Here is a 17,045-nt window from a genome sequence, read left to right as displayed (position 1 = left end):
AAAGCGTGAGGTGGGTGAGTGTTTACTTGGAGCCCGAGGACCGCTATCGAACGGGTTTGTGTATAATATCGTAGAACAAAGAATGTTTAGTTTGCAGAATTTTATATTTTTGATAGTCTCGTGGTACAGTGAGAAAGTTAAGGTATTGTTGTTATAGCGAACACAAAGCTAGTCTTAAAAGTAAGTAAGATGTCGTTGGTTTATCGCTGCTTGAAGCCATACTTTTTCCTCTCGTAGAACAGATCCGTTTTCGAGCTACCCAGGTTGACGATCTTTGGACATCCATCTCTCTGAAAGTAAGGAAAAATGTTCAGAATTTACCTGTCGAAAAGAGTGATTTATCTTACATCCTTCTCCTGAATGGTGCATTCCTTGCAGTAGTACGCGTCCGATACTCCGGGGCCACCGCAGATGACGCATCGACCCTGGTACGAACCGTAGTTGCACTCGTCGCAGATTCGGACCAGCGTACAGGGACGCACGTACGAATCGCAGATTACACACTTTCCGTCGCACTTTTCGCACAGGCGACCAATGGCTGCGAAAAATCGAAACGTTATCATTGTTTAGAACAGGGAAATGGTACACTTACCGACGCCAGGTTGCTTCCGGCAGAAAATTAAATCGGGATGATGCTTGGCCATTGCTGCGCTGCTTGTCGACGATTCCGGTGCGTTTGTAAACAGAAATGAGAAGAAAAGCGCTTTGAAAAGTGACTTTGACACTTCTTTGAAGGGTGACGTTATGGTGCGTTACATATTTTTAGGCATTCAATTTGGCAGGCAAGCAAATTATCTGTACCTACCACCCACCGTTATCTGTGGTAATTCCTAAAGAGGTAAATAAACACAAATTCACGAAATTCGTGCACGCACGACTGACGACGACGCGTGACTTCGTGTGCTTCCTGGTTTCAAATCCGAACTCGCCAATGAATCGTTATCTAATAAATTTGTCCTACGTTGGAACTCACTTTAGGTAAGACATTCCCGCGAGGACCAAGATTACGATTCAGGCTCTCTCGTTTCTTCAGAGGAATTCAGAAAAATCTCATCAGAGAAAACGGACGGCTGGAGGATCCGCAGTCGGTGGAAGGAGCGCTCGAGATTGCCCTGAAAAAGTTCCGGCCGGTGAACGAGTTCAAGATCAAGCTGTCCAGTCGGTGAGTATCCTTATTTTTTCTTATTATATTTCTTCAATGTGGTAACACGTGTTGTAACATAAGTAAAACTAAATTCAAATTAAAAATCAAGAATAAGTTTCATACAAAAATACTCACAACAACTCAGCACCGACGCCGGCGTGCACGCCCTCAACAATGCGGTCCACGTGGACCTCGAACGGCACAACGGCAAGCCCTACGAACCGGACAAGGTGACGCAAGGGCTGAACCGAACCTTCGGCTCGCAAAAGATCCCCATCCGGGTCCTGCGAACCCGGCACGTCCCGTTGTCCTTCCACGCGAGACTATGCGCCAAATCGCGCACCTACCTGTACCGGGTGGGCGTGCTACGGCCCGAGTTCTGCGACGACCCCGAGCAGATCCACCCGTTCACGAGGTTCATTCCGATCGACGAGCACGACCGGTGCTACTTTATCGCGTAATTATTCTTGGATTTGGGTTAGTTTTGAGGGGGAACGAAAATGACGACACGCTACCCGTTCTGTTTGTAGCAACAAAAACTTCGACCCGGACCGACTGAAGCGGGCGGCGGCCCTTTGCGAGGGTTATCACGACTTTCGCACGTTCATGGCGATCGCCCGGGGGAACCAGTGGCAGCAGATGCCGACGTACACGCTGCGCAGGATCGAGCGGATCACGGTGGAGCGGGGCAGCTCGATGGCGTCTGCGTTCAGTAGGGAACTCGCGGACAGGTACTACGAGTATTGGGACATTCGGATTAAGGCGCGCTCGTTTCTGTACAATCAGGTCATCACCCATTTTGAGAGTTAATCTTGAAGAAAAGTCAACAAAGATCCTTTTCTTCCCTCGCGCAGGTCCGTCGCATGGTAGGAGCTTGGATTGCCGCGGCCGAGGCACGAATCACCGAGCGCGACGTCCAGCAGATGCTAACCGTCCCGGCGAAGAGCTCGTGGTGTGATCAGGCCGTTGTAGCGCCCGCGTACGCGTTGTTCCTCTGTCAGGTCGAGCACGACCCGGCGGATTTTGAGTTCCGTCACGATGAGCTTCCTCGAGCAGCTGCAGAAGAGTCGCCACTCGCTGCAGCCAACTGAAACCACGGTGACGTACATGGACGGCAGCAGGAAGGTGTTTCGGGGAGAAATCGAACGGGACATACCCAAGCGACTGGGCTTCATCATAGACAACAGTCCCGACCAGGTGCCGGCGTGCATTCTGAGCCAGTTTCTGTACTTGGGCTCGCAGGATTGCGTTCGGAGGGAGGTTTTTGAAAAGTACGAGATTAGTCACGTCTTGAGCGTTGGAATAGAGACTCCTCCGTTCGAAGGTTGTCCCCAGGTTCGGTGTAAATTTATCGAGTGTTTGGACTTGCCGGAGACGGACCTTGCCGTAGTCATCAAGCAATCGAGCGAATTCATCGAGGGATGTCGCCGGGACGGGGGACGCGTTTTGGTTCACTGTAACGCAGGCGTTTCTCGGTCAACGTCGGTCGTCATCGGTTATCTAATGAAGCACCACGATTACTCCTTCCTGCAGGCCCTCGGACTGGTCAAAAGTAAAAGACCGTGCGTACAACCAAACGTTGGTTTTATTAATCAGTTGAAAAAGCTGCAGTAACAAAAATAGTCGGTTATTCTGTTTGTTTCTGAATATCAAAAGTATATGTATAAATTTTTGCTCTTCTCTTTAGTTTAGAGTAGCTATTGTTTCTGATTTTGGATAAGAGAGCGTTAGGCTTATCGCTAGGGTTAATGTCTACAGCTGTAGTTTATTTGCTTACAATCTATGATAGAGCAAATATAGTGCTGCCACTCTACTTAGAACCAAAGTTTTACATTTTTTTCAGAAAGAAATTCTTGACCTCATTCCCGGGTATCTAATCAAAACACCTACACGCTACAATACTCTTCCTGTCACCCTATCAAACGACAAGTAGTGAACTCCAAATCTTATCCAAACTTAGCCAAAAATGCAGAGTAGTATTCATCGCCATCCCCCGGCTCTCCCCCTTCACAGAATTACATGATTCGTATCCTCGTTATCATCGTCGCTATCGCTCAGCGCAAACAAATCCGTCACAACGCGCCGCCGAATCGTAACCGGTTCCCGACTCCCACCCGCCCGAGGCTCACTCAAACTAAGCGAGTTCAAATTATTAATAGCCTCATCCAACGCTACCGCTTCACCACTAACCGACGCAGCTTCCTCCTCCTCCTCCTCCCCAAACGAGTTATTCGCACTGTTCGTCGCATCACTCTCAAAGCTCCCGTCCAAATTAACCCGCCTAATCTGCTCCTCCACCTCTTCCTCCTCCGTCTCCTCAACCACAATGTTCCGCTGCATCTGCAGCAAATTCGTCTCCGCCTGCAGATCCGCCGAGCTGAGCGCCCCGTCCGAGTTCGAGCTGGGGCCCGCCCCCAGCGTGAGATCGTTCGTTTCCAGCCGCAACCCGGCGACGCCCTTCTTCGGGATGCTCGTCAAGTCCCGCTTGACGCGCCGTATCCGCGACGGGTCGTTCTGCCGGATCTGGCACTTGTGCTCAAAGTCCACGATGTACAAAAACCCCGCGACCAGAATCTTGCAGAAGCGTTCCTTCTTCTGGAACTCCTGTTCCAGCTCCTGGCTGGTGCGCTCGTCGTACTGCCACCACCCGTTGCGGCCCTCGTAGTACCACTGGAACTCGGGCGTGCCACTGCCGTCCTCGGTGCGTGGCTTGGCGGCCTTCTCGACCTCGCGCAGCCCGTTCACCAGCTGGGGGTGCTCCAGGTAGCTCGGCGGAATGTCCCGGCGGCACATGGCGCAGCGGCGGTTCTTGAACGCGACGCCCTAGGGGGAAGAGACAACAAAAATACAGTACAGTACTTGTTTGGTAACTGGGCTAAGAACGTAGCATATCGACGTCATCGTGCTATCTTGTCGCATCCGTCATTTCGACGTTCTGAGAAAAACGCGTTCTAATGTTTGACCTTGAATAAACAAAAACGAAAGCACGCAATGTAAACAATAACAAACACGTTTTGTTTGGCTGACCATTCTGTGCATTGTCCCGAAGTTTGGTTGAAATTGGTTGCTGGAGTCCCGAGTTATATTTACAAATGTTTTCGGTAGTCTAGCTTGTTCGTGCGACAAACGCATTCTGACCTGAAATCCCTTTGGCCAGTTGTCACACTTACATCAATTTTCATGGAGTGACAAGATAGCACGACAAGATTGAAACTTCTTTCATATGTAAATTCGCAATTCGCAATTCGCAATTCGCAATTTTCAGTGTAAGAACGGGCCTTGACCGATCTTATGCACTAGGTTCCCGACGAACACGCACTGCCCTTACACCTACATCTCACCCTTGCTCTGAGTCAGTACGAGCAGCACGCTAGAACACGCTTTGAGTGTTCGTGCCAGGCATGCACACCTTCTTTTCCGGTTACGCATTTTAACTCGGCCGGGGGTGGTACATTACGTAGGGTTTGATGTAAGTATAAGCGCCTAACCATTTAAAGTGTGCCTATCAATTTTAATTTAAGCAAAAACTGTTTTATTTTTAGTTTGAATTCAAAAACTTATTGTTATTTACTGTGTATTATTTTCTCCTGAAATCTTCCCTATTGTTGAGTCTGTTAATCTGTTGCTATTTCTTTTGTCGCGGTGTTTTGTTACAATTTTTGGTCCTAAGCATGTTATAAAAGTTTACCAAAAATACAATAGTAATATTTGTGTTAATCCTTTAACCATTCCATAAATTGAGTAAGGGCTCAAACCTCACTTGTTTGAAAAAAGGGTGAAGATTGAAAACAATTGACAGTAAAAGAGAATTTATTTTATAAAAATCAAGTATCAATAGTAAGAGAATGATGAGCGTATTTTGAAGAATTAAAATGAGAAGCTAGATGTATTAGATGTAAAATTAGACAATAGTTAATAGAGATACAAAACAAGCTTAGATTATAGTAATGATAATTTATAGGACAGATAAAGAATTATTCAAATAAATAAATTCGCAATAAAATCAAAAAAGATTAGGCGAATGATAAATAGACTTGATATTACTAGTACATTAAGGAAAAGTATATTTTTAAGGAAAAAAAACAAAACAAAGTTTGTTACTGCAGTATTAATTGATAGAAAAGAGTGGAAAAGCTTTGAGAGATAAGAGAATCAAAAGTTATTAAAATTAAAATCAAATGTTGGATATTAAATAGAAGAATCAGTGAAGAATTGAGCATCAGAAGAGCAAAATAAAAATAGGAGATAGGTGGTAGCTGAGAATGAAGAGAAGAGAAACCCCGTTGTGCGATGTTTCAGGTACATCCACAGCAGTTGACTCAACATACTGCGAATCAAAACAATACCGTCTACAATCACAAATTACTTCCCTTTCCCACATTGTCGCGCCCCTTTCTTTTAGCCGTCTCGACTCTGACCCGCGGTGGTCAAAGGTTTACGATCCGTTTCCACAGGCCACCAGCTAGGTCATCATGAAAACCAAGCCAACGTGGAGGTAAGAAAATAGGACACTCATAAGGAACCAGAGCTATACTGTTCTGATCAAGATAATTCGGATGATCTAACAGAACTACGGATGTAGTTAGTTACGCTCCTTCCAGGATGTTCCTTACGTGGACGTCAACCGAAGAGCACGCAACAAGGTCAGTGCCATTGCATGCTCTTAGGTATCAATCCTTGGCCTGCACAAGATTGAAACTTCTTTCATATGTAAAGTGACAAAAATGCACGGACTTTTTTCGGATTTCGTTGAATATCTCAGGATTGAAATCTAATTTTGGGGATCTGTGAAGGTCAAAAGGTGAGGCATTGTGAGCTGCACAAAATGGCGTTCTTAACTCAATTTGGCCCAAAATGCACGTACGACAAGTTAGCACGACGGCGACGATATATTATAAGATATAAGTTAATAAGTAGGGTTAGCGAATTTTCACGATTTCGCGGTCAGCTTGAAATCCCGCGAAATTTATCAAGTCTTTGAAATAACAACATAATAGATATTTCATGTGGAAAGACTTTTTAGGAAAATTTTATTACATAGTTCTCTATTGAAAAGTGTGATATTAACCATTTGAAGCATACCACAAAATGGCGAATACTTTAATGGTGTCAATTTATGTTTATTTATTTATTTGGGTTAATTTTTTTAATGATGTTAATGATTTCGTTTTTCCTGACTTCTTTCAACCGTATAATTTAAAAAGATAGATGTTTTTTCTAGATTGAATGAATAGTAATTTTAACTTTAAAATCACATTTTAAGAACAGTTCAGAGTCCTTAGGTGGATAGTTCCCATGGAAGCTAAAAAACAACTTTTCTGTTTTCTGCCCTGATTTTGGATAACATTTTCAAGATTTCGTTACAGATTAAATTATTTTTCCATATTGATTTTTTATTTAGCTTTGAATAAGTGAGAATAAAATCCTAAAAAATATTTTTACTGGGCAATATGTCGCAAAATATTCAAGTTATTTTATCATTTTGGCTAGAAAAGATTATTACATTTAGCTCTGATTTGGAATTCAATAAAATGTAAAAAGATAACATAGATGCAAATGAGCAACAACTTTTCAGCTAGATTAGTTAAACATAAAAAAAAACAGTTATATAAATGAATACGCATTCCCTACATTTCGTTTCAAGATAAAATATGTATTGTGCCCATCCATAAACCACGTGGAAACTTTTTTGGAAATTAAGAAAAAATAATTGTGGGGTGGGGTGACATTGGGTCATACAAATTTAAGCATTTTTGCAGACCCAATGTCACCCCTGATGAGGATACAGGTCGTAGTCCTACATTTATCCATTTGATTTTTTTCTTGACCGATTTTACCCTAAGTAAAGAGCTCGAATGAACGCTTCATTTAGGATGGCGGCAATAATGGAGCGTTCCGCAAACTTAAGAGTATATTTTAGTTACCTAAAAATCTGGTTGTTCGATTATCCGGGGTGAAATTTTGGCAGGGACAAATAATAAGTACGAACTGCATTTAAATTTTTGAAATTCTAAGATTTTTGATTTGTAGATTTAAAGATTATTAAATCTTTAAAACAATCTCTAGTTTTGAGAATTTTTAGAAATCTTTAATTTTTGAATTTTCGTTTTTAATTTTTTGATATTAATATTTTTGATTTTTAAATTTATTTGTATTTTGAATTCCTTGAATATTAAATAAAAAATTTGAAGATTTCGAATTCTTGTTTTTTTTAATTTGTAATTTTTTTAAATTTGTATTTTTTTTATTTTAAATTTTTTGAAACATTTTGATACATTTGTTTTTGTTTCGATTTATCCAAAGTGAAATTTTGGCGAAGGCTTCAAATAATTAAGTAGGAACCGTGTTTATTTTTTTCAAGTCCCTCAATGTTTATTTTTTCTGTAGGATTTTGGAGTTTTTAGTTATTTTTTTTTAATATTTTAGAATTTTTAGGATATTTAAATTTTTTATTCTGAATTTCAGATTTTTTTATATAAATGTTTTGGAATTTTTGATTACTTGTGTTCTAATTTATCCAAATTTCTGAATTTGTAAATATATCTAAATTTTAATATTTAAATTCATGAATTTTAGAATTTCTGAATTTTGGAATGTGTAAATACTTTAACTATAAAATTTGAATGGTAATGAGTTTTTGAATTTATAAATTTTTTAATTTCAAAATTTTCCATTTTACAATTATGACATTTTTGGATAATTGTGCAAAAATACAAATATCTCTAAATTTTTGACTTTGTTTTCGAAAAGATCGCGAATTTTCATATTTTAACATTGTAAATCGGACCATTAGTTGCTGAGATATCGACATTAGAAAATGGTGGGTTGATTGGGTGAGACTTAGAAAAAATCAATTTTCCTGTTTCTTTTTCATAAAGCCACACTATACCTCAGCAACCAGAGGTCCAATCTTCAATGTTTCTTAGATAGTATTATAGCAAATTTTCTGAACTTAAAGAAAATATTTCCAGACATGGGTGAACATTCCTGCTGCCTATATTTAAAAATCGATTGCAAGTTTAATTTTACATAAAAAACGTTACTTAATCCACCTTTAGGTGGTTGGTGCCTTCCTCACATTCATAAAGTCAATACATTCAGTAAAAATAGCAACATTCCCTTAACATGCATGTTTAACAAATCAACTTTATTACTAATTTCTTTTGATAGGGTTCGCAGACCTTTAATTTTTCTGGCTCATCGGCAAAAAAACCTATCCAACGATAGTTCGCATGGAAGATTCAGACAATATTTTTATAACAATATCTGAAATCCGACCTCTAAAATGTGTATAAATAACACTTAAGTGCTAATAACTTTTGAAAGGGGTGGCAGATCCTCGATGTATTAGGCTCATTTGAAAGGTCTTTCGATTGTCTAACTAACGACAGGTCGCATGATGGACCCGGACATCATTTTTACTGAAATATTTGAGATCCGGCCTCCAAAATGTGTATAAATAACACTTAAGTGCCAATAACTTTTGATAGGGTTGTCAGATCCTTGATGTTTTAGGCTCATTTGAAAGGTCTTTTGATTATCTAACTAACGACAGGTCGCATGATGGATCCGGACATAATTTTTACTAAAATATCTGAGATCCGGCCTCCAAAAAGTGTATAAATAACACATAAGTGCCAATAACTTTTGATAGGGTAGTCAGATCCTTGACGTTTTAGGCTCATTTGAAAGGTCTTTTGATTATCTAACTAACGATGGGTTGCATGATGGACCCGGACATCATTATCATTGAAATATCTGAGATCCGGCCTCCAAAAAGTGTATAAATAACACTTAAGTACTAATAACTTTTGATAGGGTTGTCAGATCTTCAATGTTTTGGGATCATTGGAAAGGTCTTTTTAATACCTTTCTGAAAATGTATAACATGATAGGGTTTCTTGCAAAAACCACCCTTTTTACAATCTTCCGGACATACGCCAAAATCGTTTTTTTAGCATAACTTTTGAAGTACTTAACTAAACTTGCTGATTTTAAATAGAGACCTATGGGACCCCAAGACGGATCGAATGAGACTACTACGGTCAAAATCCGTTCATCCAGTCCGGAGATAATCGAGTGACAATTTTTTTGTCCACCCACCTACACACATCCACACAGACATTTGCTCGGAACATGATTCTGAGTCGATAGGTATACGTGAAGGTGGGTCTACAAGGTCGAATTAAGAAGTTCATTTTCCGAGTGATTTTATAGCCTTTCCTCAGTAAGGTGAGGAAGGCAAAAATAGGTTGTTTTTTCTGTGGAATTTTGAATTATTGGGATTACAAAAAAGTGTCCACGTGGTTTATGGATGGTCCCATAATAATAATAATGTGATTTTTTTTTTTAACTGGTCCTATAAATATATAAAACAAAACAGCTCATAGAACCTTTAAAAAACTCTACAATTATCCTCTGTTATTGCAAACAACTTTTGAATGGTAATGAGGGCATCTCCAGCGCTGGGGTGCAAATCAAATTTGCACCCGGCTCATGAATACCGAGATCAAATTTGCCACCTTGAAAAAAATCCGTCATCCCCACCGCTAGGGTAGCAAATTTGCCACCGAAACAAGCCCACCGGGGGGGCAAATATGGGTTTTTATCATTTTTTGATCTCGTTTACCTTCAAAATCAATAATTATGTGTTGATTCATGCCTAGAAATGCTAAAAGTTTATTAAACTTTTTAATCCTATTGAAAATTTCAAAGAATTTCGTTTTTCGAAAATGTCGAAATTTCAACCATTTGCTACCCGATTTGATTCCCACCTAATTTGCTCTCGAGTTTGCCCCCGAGTCTCCCACCGCGCGTAGCAAAGCAGGTATCAAATTTGATCTCAAGTTCATCTGTAGAAGAAAAATATGTATCGGTACCTGTCGGGTACTCATTTTCTGATACCCGACAAGTACCGGCAAGCCGGGGGCAAAGTTTTGAATGCGTGTTTCGGAGATTTTTCTATGTCTGCTCTTGGGTGCTTCGAAAATTCAAAAAAATCAAAAATTTAAAAATTCAAAAACTCAAAAATTCAAAAATTCAAAAATTCAAAAATTCAAAAATTCAAAAATTCAAAAATTCAAAAATTCAAAAATTCAAAAATTCAAAAATTCAAAAATTCAAAAATTCAAAAATTCAAAAATTCAAAAATTCAAAGGTTCAAAAATTCAAAAATTCAAAAATTCAAAAATTCAAAAATTCAAAAATTCAAAAATTCAAAAATTCAAAAATTCAAAAATTCAAAAATTCAAAAATTCAAAAATTCAAAAAATAAAAATTTAAAAAATTATTTTTTTTTTAAATTTTGAAAAATTTTAAAAATTTTAATTTTTTTAATTTTTAATTTTTTTTAAATTTTTTAATTTTTTTAAATTTTTTAAATTTCTAAAATTTTTTAAATTTTTTAAAATTTTTAAATTTTTTAAATTTTTTAAATTGTTTAAATTTTTTAAATTTTTGAAAATTTTTAAATTTTTTAAATTTTTTAAATTTTTTAAATTTTTTTAATTTTTTAAATTTTTTAAATTTTTTAAATTTTTTAAATTTTTTAAATTTTTTAAATTTTTTAAATTTTTTAAATTTTTTAAATTTTTTAAATTTTTTAAATTTTTTAAATTTTTTAAATTTTTTAAATTTTTTAAATTTTTTAAATTTTTTAAATTTTTGAAATTTTTGAAATTTTTGAAATTTTTTAAATTTTTTAAATTTTTTAAATTTTTTAAATTTTTTAAATTTTTTAAATTTTTTAAATTTTTTAATTTTTTTAAATTTTTTAAATTTTTTAAATTTTTTAATTTTTTTAAATTTTTTAAATTTTTTAAATTTTTTAAATTTTTTAAATTTTTTAAATTTTTTAAATTTTTTAAATTTTTTAAATTTTTAAAATTTTTAAAATTTTTAAAATTTTTAAAATTTTTAAAATTTTTTAAATTTTTTAAATTTTTTAAATTTTTTAAATTTTTTAAATTTTTTAAATTTTTTAAATTTTTTAAATTTTTTAAATTTTTTAAATTTTTTAAATTTTTTAAATTTTTTAAATTTTTTAAATTTTTTAAATTTTTTAAATTTTTTTAAATTTTTTAAATTTTTTAAATTTTTTAAATTTTTTAAATTTTTTAAATTTTTTAAATTTTTTAAATTTTTTAAATTTTTTAAATTTTTTAAATTTTTTAAATTTTTAAATTTTTTAAAATTTTTAAATTTTTTAAATTATTTAAATTTTTATTTTTTTTTAATTTTTTTTAATTTTTTAAATTTTTTAAATTTTTTAAATTTTTTAAATTTTTTAATTTTTTTAAATTTTTTTAGTTTTTTTTAAATTTTTTATTTTTTTTTAAATTTTTGAATTTTTTTTAATTTTTAATTTTTTTTAAATTTTTTGTTTTTTTTTTTTAATTTTTAATTTTTTTTTAAATTTTTAATTTTTTTTAATTTTTAAATTTTTTAAATTTTTTATTTTTTTTTAATTTTTCCGTGCTTAATTCGATTTTTCCGTGCATAATTCCATTTGATGCGGTAGCAAACAGGCTGAATACCGGGTAGCAAAGTGAAATCCCGTACAACTGAGAGCAAATTTGCTACCGCGACAGGTACCGCGATGGGGTTGACGTCGGGTGCAAATTAGCTTTGCTTCGATGTTTGCACCCAGCGCTGGAGATGCACTGATATGGGTCAACTCGAGCCAAACATTTCATTAGGGCACAAAACCAAAAACCGCGATTCGAGAAAATCGCTTGCAAAAAGTGGACAACTTGTTTCAATTCCTATTTAAAAAAGAAGCTTGACTGATGGTATTTTTACTGATGATACGATAAAACACATCATTATCCTCAACTCTGCTTAAATGCTTCTTAATTTTTGTTGATTTTCGCAATAAAACTCATAATTTAAAAAAAAAATCGTTATTGGGCCCTTTTAACTTTCCAACTGTTGTTCATAATGGGCCCTTTCTAAATGCAATTTCGAAGAGAGCTGAAAGGGCACTAAAGCGCTGTCACCGGATTGTTGTTTTGAATGATAAGAAAAAATGAGGAATTCAGTAGAAATTTTGATTATTGGTGAAGTTTTGTGATTGAATAGTGTAGATAAGGTATGTGAAACATAAAAATTCTTCAAAAGTGTACTGAACAGCAGCCGCGGGACCGTATTAAATATTGTTTTTTGACTAAGTTTTTCTCTGCAGAAATCCTTGGTGAAAAGTAAACCAAACTTTTTTTTGAAGTGAATTAGTGTTAAAATGTATGAAAAGTTCACTTTACAACACAAAAAGTTCCTCAAGTACGAGAACCTAACGAAAAAGAAAAGGGCACAATTGAACTTTTTGTCTAGTTTGGAGTGAACATTGTTATGTGCCCTTTTGTGTTTGTGATTTTTCAATAGGAAATTGTTTGCTATCAATCTGAATCTTGGAGGGCATGTAGAGAGTGTACTAATGAATGGAATAGTGGAGCAATCCCGAATGTTTACGTTTTGGTTTTGTGCCCTAATGAAATGTTTGGCTCGAACTTTCAAAACAGTATCGAAAATTATTACATTACATATTACGATGTAAGTGTAGGAAAGTTAAACTTTTAAGCACTAAAAGGATGCTGAACAGTACTGTTCAGTAATGTTAATTTTGGCGACGAAAATTAGGCTTCTTCGTTACATGAGAATGATAGGAAAATAAAGTAGTTCTACAACGGAGTTTCAAGAAACGATTTTAAACAATTATTCAAATATTTCCTAGTTATGTTCCTCATATGTGACCCTAACTCAAATCTAGGTTGCAAGATTTAAAAAATCTTTGAAAAGTATGAATAAGGTTACTTAATCCACCCATAGGTGGTTGAAGCCTTCCTCACATTGATATGGTTATATTTTTCATTTGATTGGGTTTTTAGATCTTCAATCTTTAGCGTGTTGGAAAGGCCTTCTGATTACTCACCCAACGATGAGCCGCAAGAAAGATGCGGACAACGTTTTCATCAAAATGTTTGAGGTTCGATCTCAAAAGGGTGTATAAATAGCACATAAGTCATAAGTGCTTATAACTTTTGAGAGGATTGTCAGATCTTAAACGTTTTGGACTAGTTAGAATGGTCTTTTAAATATCTTTTTGAAAATGTGTAACATAATTGGTTTTTGTTTTTTCAAAAATCACATTTTCATAATCATCTAAACCTTTGAATGACTTAAGTAAACGTCTCAATTTTGAATAGCGAGTAGTGCTATTAGCGACTTATGGGACCCCAAGGCGGATTGAATGAGACCAAAACGGACAAATTCCGTTGAGCCGAGATAATGAATTGCGAATTTTTTTATCAACATAATACAACTATGTTTTGTATTGCTTTTTTAGAGCAAACTAATAAAAAAGTATGACCCAGTTGAAAAACTCGCCACTCACCTTGACGCAGAGAAAACAAAAGATGTGACCACAGGGCAATTTCGCTGGGTGGATGCACGTCTGGAGACAAACTGGACATTCCATTTTAACTGCAAAAAATAGTAAAGAAAAAATAAGCTCACGGAAGCCCCGCAAAAATCCGATTCCGACTCACCCAGCTCGGTGTCCGATTTCTCCCCTTGCTGCTGCTCGAGCGATTGTTTGTTTTCGTCGCCATTGCTGCCACTACTGCTGGGTGACGGTGGCTCCACCAGATTAGCAGCCACACTGGACGAGGACGCGCTGGAACCCATCGGTGCACCGTTCTCCAGCGATTCCGCCATTTCCTGCGGCAGCACCTCAAACCACTGGAATTAGATTTACCTTTTTTCGACGCGGTCCAGTCCCGAAAATAGCGAATTTTAATTTGCGCAGCTTCCGCGATAAACAAAAATCAGATGGTGGATGGCGTAAAAGTTTGCGACCCCCCCTTCTTTTTCAGAGGCGCTGACGGATGGTGTCTGTCAACTATGTGAATTTTTGACACATCATTATTTTGTAACGCATCGTAACGTGGTGTTACAATGGGTGCTGTCAAAGTAGAACATGTCAACAAAAGAGCCGCGCATCGAAATTTAGAATGTTTTGATTCTCACACGCGGTTGCTTCGGCGTAGAATGCCTGTTGGCAGTAGTTGAATTAACTAATTTTAATTGAAATAAGAAGTTATTAGGACTAAATTTTAGTTTCGAATAAAGGTGAATAACTAAGGCACAAGGTAAGCTTAGTTTGAATGGTTCAAACTTTGGTTCGCATATGAAAAATCTGATCAAAAGTAAACAACAGCCTATGACTGACCAGCACTGTATTATACTTATAATTGCCTTTGGGTTTAGTTAGGTAGGATATTCGAAAATTTTAAATCAAATATGAACATCTCAAAATGTAAAACGTAGAATATGTTTACAGAGTGCAACAAGCACAATCGAGCAGATTTTTAGATGAAGACAGAAATCTATATCTATGTGAAACAAGTCGCGTTGAGCAAAACATATAAAATCTTGAGGAAAGGCTATAAAACCATAGGAACCATAGGCCTCATTCCATCCGTCTTGAGGTCACCTAAGTCGCTATCTATGACATTGTGGCAGAAGGATTTCTCCAAATTTGGCTTTAAAATTGGTTTTGTCAATTTTTTAACATTTTACTAAATGTTATAACATTTTAATTAAATTTTGGTTAGATATATGTGCAAAAGCACTTTATACACGACAAATATAATTTTGAACCTAAATTTTCAGATTTTCTTTTGCCACGTGGTGGCTGATTGACATGTGACGTCCTCTGATCGAAGCAGTTTTCTTAGTGTGCTTTGATTTTCCCCGTACATTTTGCTGGGAGCATGGGATATCGGTGACGCCGGAATGAATCTGCTTCTAGGCAAGACCAAAGGCCTTAGCTAATCTTGCACAGTCAGCCGCAAATAAATGACGTGGCGCGGTGGTTAGCGGCTTCGACTGCCGATCCCTAAGTTGCTATGGGGCGTGGGTTCGATTCCCGCCTTATCCTCCTGGCCTTCTATCGGATGGGGAAGTAAAACGTCGGTCCATTTGCGTAAAAGAGGTTTTGAGTGACTCACCACACATAACCTTCGGACGCCTAGAAATGAGCAGAAACTTGCAACAGAGACCACAAAAGACCCGGGGGTTAAAGTGGATTGCTTTTTTTTTTTTTTTTTTTAAACTTTTTCCTGCTCAATGCAAGCCAGTTTTCAACCAAATTGAGGCCCAATTCGGAGTGCTCTTTTGGGCAATCTCATATATTTTTAGATTTGAGCATTTTTATTTTTTAACCCGGGCTAATGGGTTATCAAAAGATCTTTCCAACGAGCCCAAAAACATTGACGATCTGACAATCCTATTTAAAGAAAGGAGTGATAAAGCTGAACCTGTTAAAATTGTTAAAGGGGAATGATGATATTTTTACTAGATGTATTCAATGTAGGTATGAATGTAAGGAAGGCACCAACCACCTTACGTTTTTTAAAAAGGTGCAATAAGTTTTTTTTGGCTTTTTGAGTGTTTTACATTGCTGTTAGGTCATGGGTATAGATTCCAACGTGGGTGGTAACCTCAACTAAACTCTTCCAGCTCAACCATGTCGGACACCATCAAAGTGGGGGACTTCCTCGTGATCAAGCGCCAAAAGTACACCAAGCTGCAAAAGTTCACCAGCCTGGACACGACCGTCCACCTGGGCAAGGACCAGATTGAGCTGCGCGCGCTCGAGAACCAACCGTACCACAGCACGTTCCAGCTGGTGCCGAAGGAGGGCCGCAACCGGCGGCTATACTCGCTGGACCCGGTGACGGAGATTCGCAACCTGAAGGAGCTGCTGATCAAGGAGAGCGGAGTGGACAACCGGAACATCGTGGACGATCGCAGCACGCAGAACCTGTCCGCGGAGGAGATTCAGAAGCTGCGCGAGGAGTGCGAGTCTTCGTCGGAGATTGTGGGCAAGCTGGTGGAGAACTCGAAGAGTTTCGCGTCGAAGACGGAGTACTCGCAGGAAAAGTATTTGAAGCGGAAGGAGAAGAAGTACTTTGAGTACGTGCAGATTAAGCGGCCGTCGATCCGGCTGATTGCGGACATTTACTGGCGGCTGGACGTGGACAAGGTGATGGGCGTGCGGTTCGACACGCTGTCGCAGATCATTTCGTACAGCGGGGTGTGTTCGGTGGGGAACTTTTTGCTGTACGAGTCGGGCACGAACGGGTTGCTGCCGGCGGCGTTCCTGAACTCGATTGGAGCGGGTAGTTCGGGGCGGGTCGTGCATCTGCACCCGGGGAATGTGGCGCAGAAGCAGGCGCTTCAGGCGATGGACTTTCCGCAGGAACAGTTGGAGCGGTGTATTTCGGTGAACATTTACTCGGTTTTGAGGCACTTTCATCAGAGCAAGCAGAAAGAGAGTGAGAAGGGTGTGGAAAACGGGAAGGAAGTGGTGATTGCGGAGGGAGGAGATGAGGAGAATCACAAGAGAAAGATCGAATCGTCCGAGGATGATGGTCCAGAGGCAAAGCAACCCAAGCTGGAGGAAGTCGCGAAGAAGCCGCCGCAGCAGTGGGAACTGGACAACGCGGCCGCCTGCGAGCTGATGGGGGAAAAGTTTGACGCGTTGGTCATCGTGGCCAAGGAGCATCCGCAGAACATTATCAAGGCGCTGTTGCCGTTCGTGAAACCGAGCCGACCTGTGGTGGTGTTTAGCACGACGCGGGAAATCCTGACCGAGTGCTACATGGAGCTGAAGGCGGCCGCCAACGTGACGTATCTGCGCATTACGTCCAACTGGATGCGGCAGTACCAGATTCTGCCGAACCGCACCCACCCGGACGTGACCATGTCCGCCAATAGTGGATACTTGCTGACGGGTTACACCATTCGATAGTGTATTTAGGTTGAGGACGTGAAATAAATTGAACTTATTTTTGAATTGAAACATGTGTGCGAGTTTGTGTTTCGGATCAAGTGAAAAGCC

General features: G+C 37.9%; 5 protein-coding genes across 8 annotated transcripts; 3 read left to right on the top strand and 2 right to left on the bottom strand.

The window, feature by feature from the left end:
* Positions 1-85: 85 nt before the first annotated feature.
* Positions 86-732, bottom strand: LOC120420804 (PHD finger-like domain-containing protein 5A). Its single transcript, XM_039583925.1, has 3 exons — positions 593-732; positions 348-538; positions 86-290 (listed from the first exon to the last, which is right to left on the bottom strand). Exons 1-3 carry the CDS (start codon positions 642-644, stop codon positions 201-203), a joined length of 333 nt encoding a protein of 110 aa, XP_039439859.1. The 5' UTR covers positions 645-732; the 3' UTR covers positions 86-200.
* Positions 551-2,367, top strand: LOC120420800 (tRNA pseudouridine synthase-like 1). Of its 3 annotated transcripts, none has more exons than XM_039583918.2 (6): positions 551-670; positions 767-978; positions 1,034-1,162; positions 1,260-1,601; positions 1,675-1,930; positions 1,999-2,367. In XM_039583918.2, exons 2-6 carry the CDS (start codon positions 932-934, stop codon positions 2,233-2,235), a joined length of 1,011 nt encoding a protein of 336 aa, XP_039439852.1. In that variant the 5' UTR covers positions 551-670; positions 767-931; the 3' UTR covers positions 2,236-2,367. The 3 variants fall into 3 exon arrangements, with proteins under 3 accessions (XP_039439852.1, XP_039439855.1, XP_039439854.1); XM_039583921.2 differs by having other exon boundaries at positions 553-670; positions 1,290-1,601; XM_039583920.2 differs by having other exon boundaries at positions 564-670; positions 783-978.
* Positions 2,252-2,758, top strand: LOC120420812 (dual specificity protein phosphatase 19). The gene has a single exon (XM_039583932.1). The coding sequence runs from the start codon at positions 2,252-2,254 to the stop codon at positions 2,756-2,758; it is 507 nt and encodes a 168-aa protein (XP_039439866.1).
* On the bottom strand, positions 2,712-14,017 carry LOC120420799 (E3 ubiquitin-protein ligase rnf146). The gene is made up of 3 exons (XM_039583917.2): positions 13,687-14,017; positions 13,533-13,621; positions 2,712-3,967 (listed from the first exon to the last, which is right to left on the bottom strand). The coding sequence occupies exons 1-3, from the start codon at positions 13,853-13,855 to the stop codon at positions 3,152-3,154; spliced, it is 1,074 nt and encodes a 357-aa protein (XP_039439851.1). The 5' UTR covers positions 13,856-14,017; the 3' UTR covers positions 2,712-3,151.
* A 113-nt stretch (positions 14,018-14,130) lies between these two features.
* On the top strand, positions 14,131-17,006 carry LOC120420806 (tRNA (adenine(58)-N(1))-methyltransferase non-catalytic subunit TRM6). Of its 2 annotated transcripts, none has more exons than XM_039583927.2 (2): positions 14,131-14,289; positions 15,662-17,006. In XM_039583927.2, the coding sequence occupies exon 2, from the start codon at positions 15,669-15,671 to the stop codon at positions 16,953-16,955; it is 1,287 nt and encodes a 428-aa protein (XP_039439861.1). In that variant the 5' UTR covers positions 14,131-14,289; positions 15,662-15,668; the 3' UTR covers positions 16,956-17,006. The 2 variants fall into 2 exon arrangements, with proteins under 2 accessions (XP_039439861.1, XP_039439862.1); XM_039583928.2 differs by having other exon boundaries at positions 14,181-14,269.
* Positions 17,007-17,045: the final 39 nt, after the last annotated feature.

This window comes from Culex pipiens, chromosome 2, assembly GCF_016801865.2.
Source record: "Culex pipiens pallens isolate TS chromosome 2, TS_CPP_V2, whole genome shotgun sequence".
In the NCBI taxonomy this organism is placed as follows: domain Eukaryota; kingdom Metazoa; phylum Arthropoda; class Insecta; order Diptera; family Culicidae; genus Culex; species Culex pipiens.
This window is presented reverse-complemented; position numbering and strand designations above follow the sequence as displayed.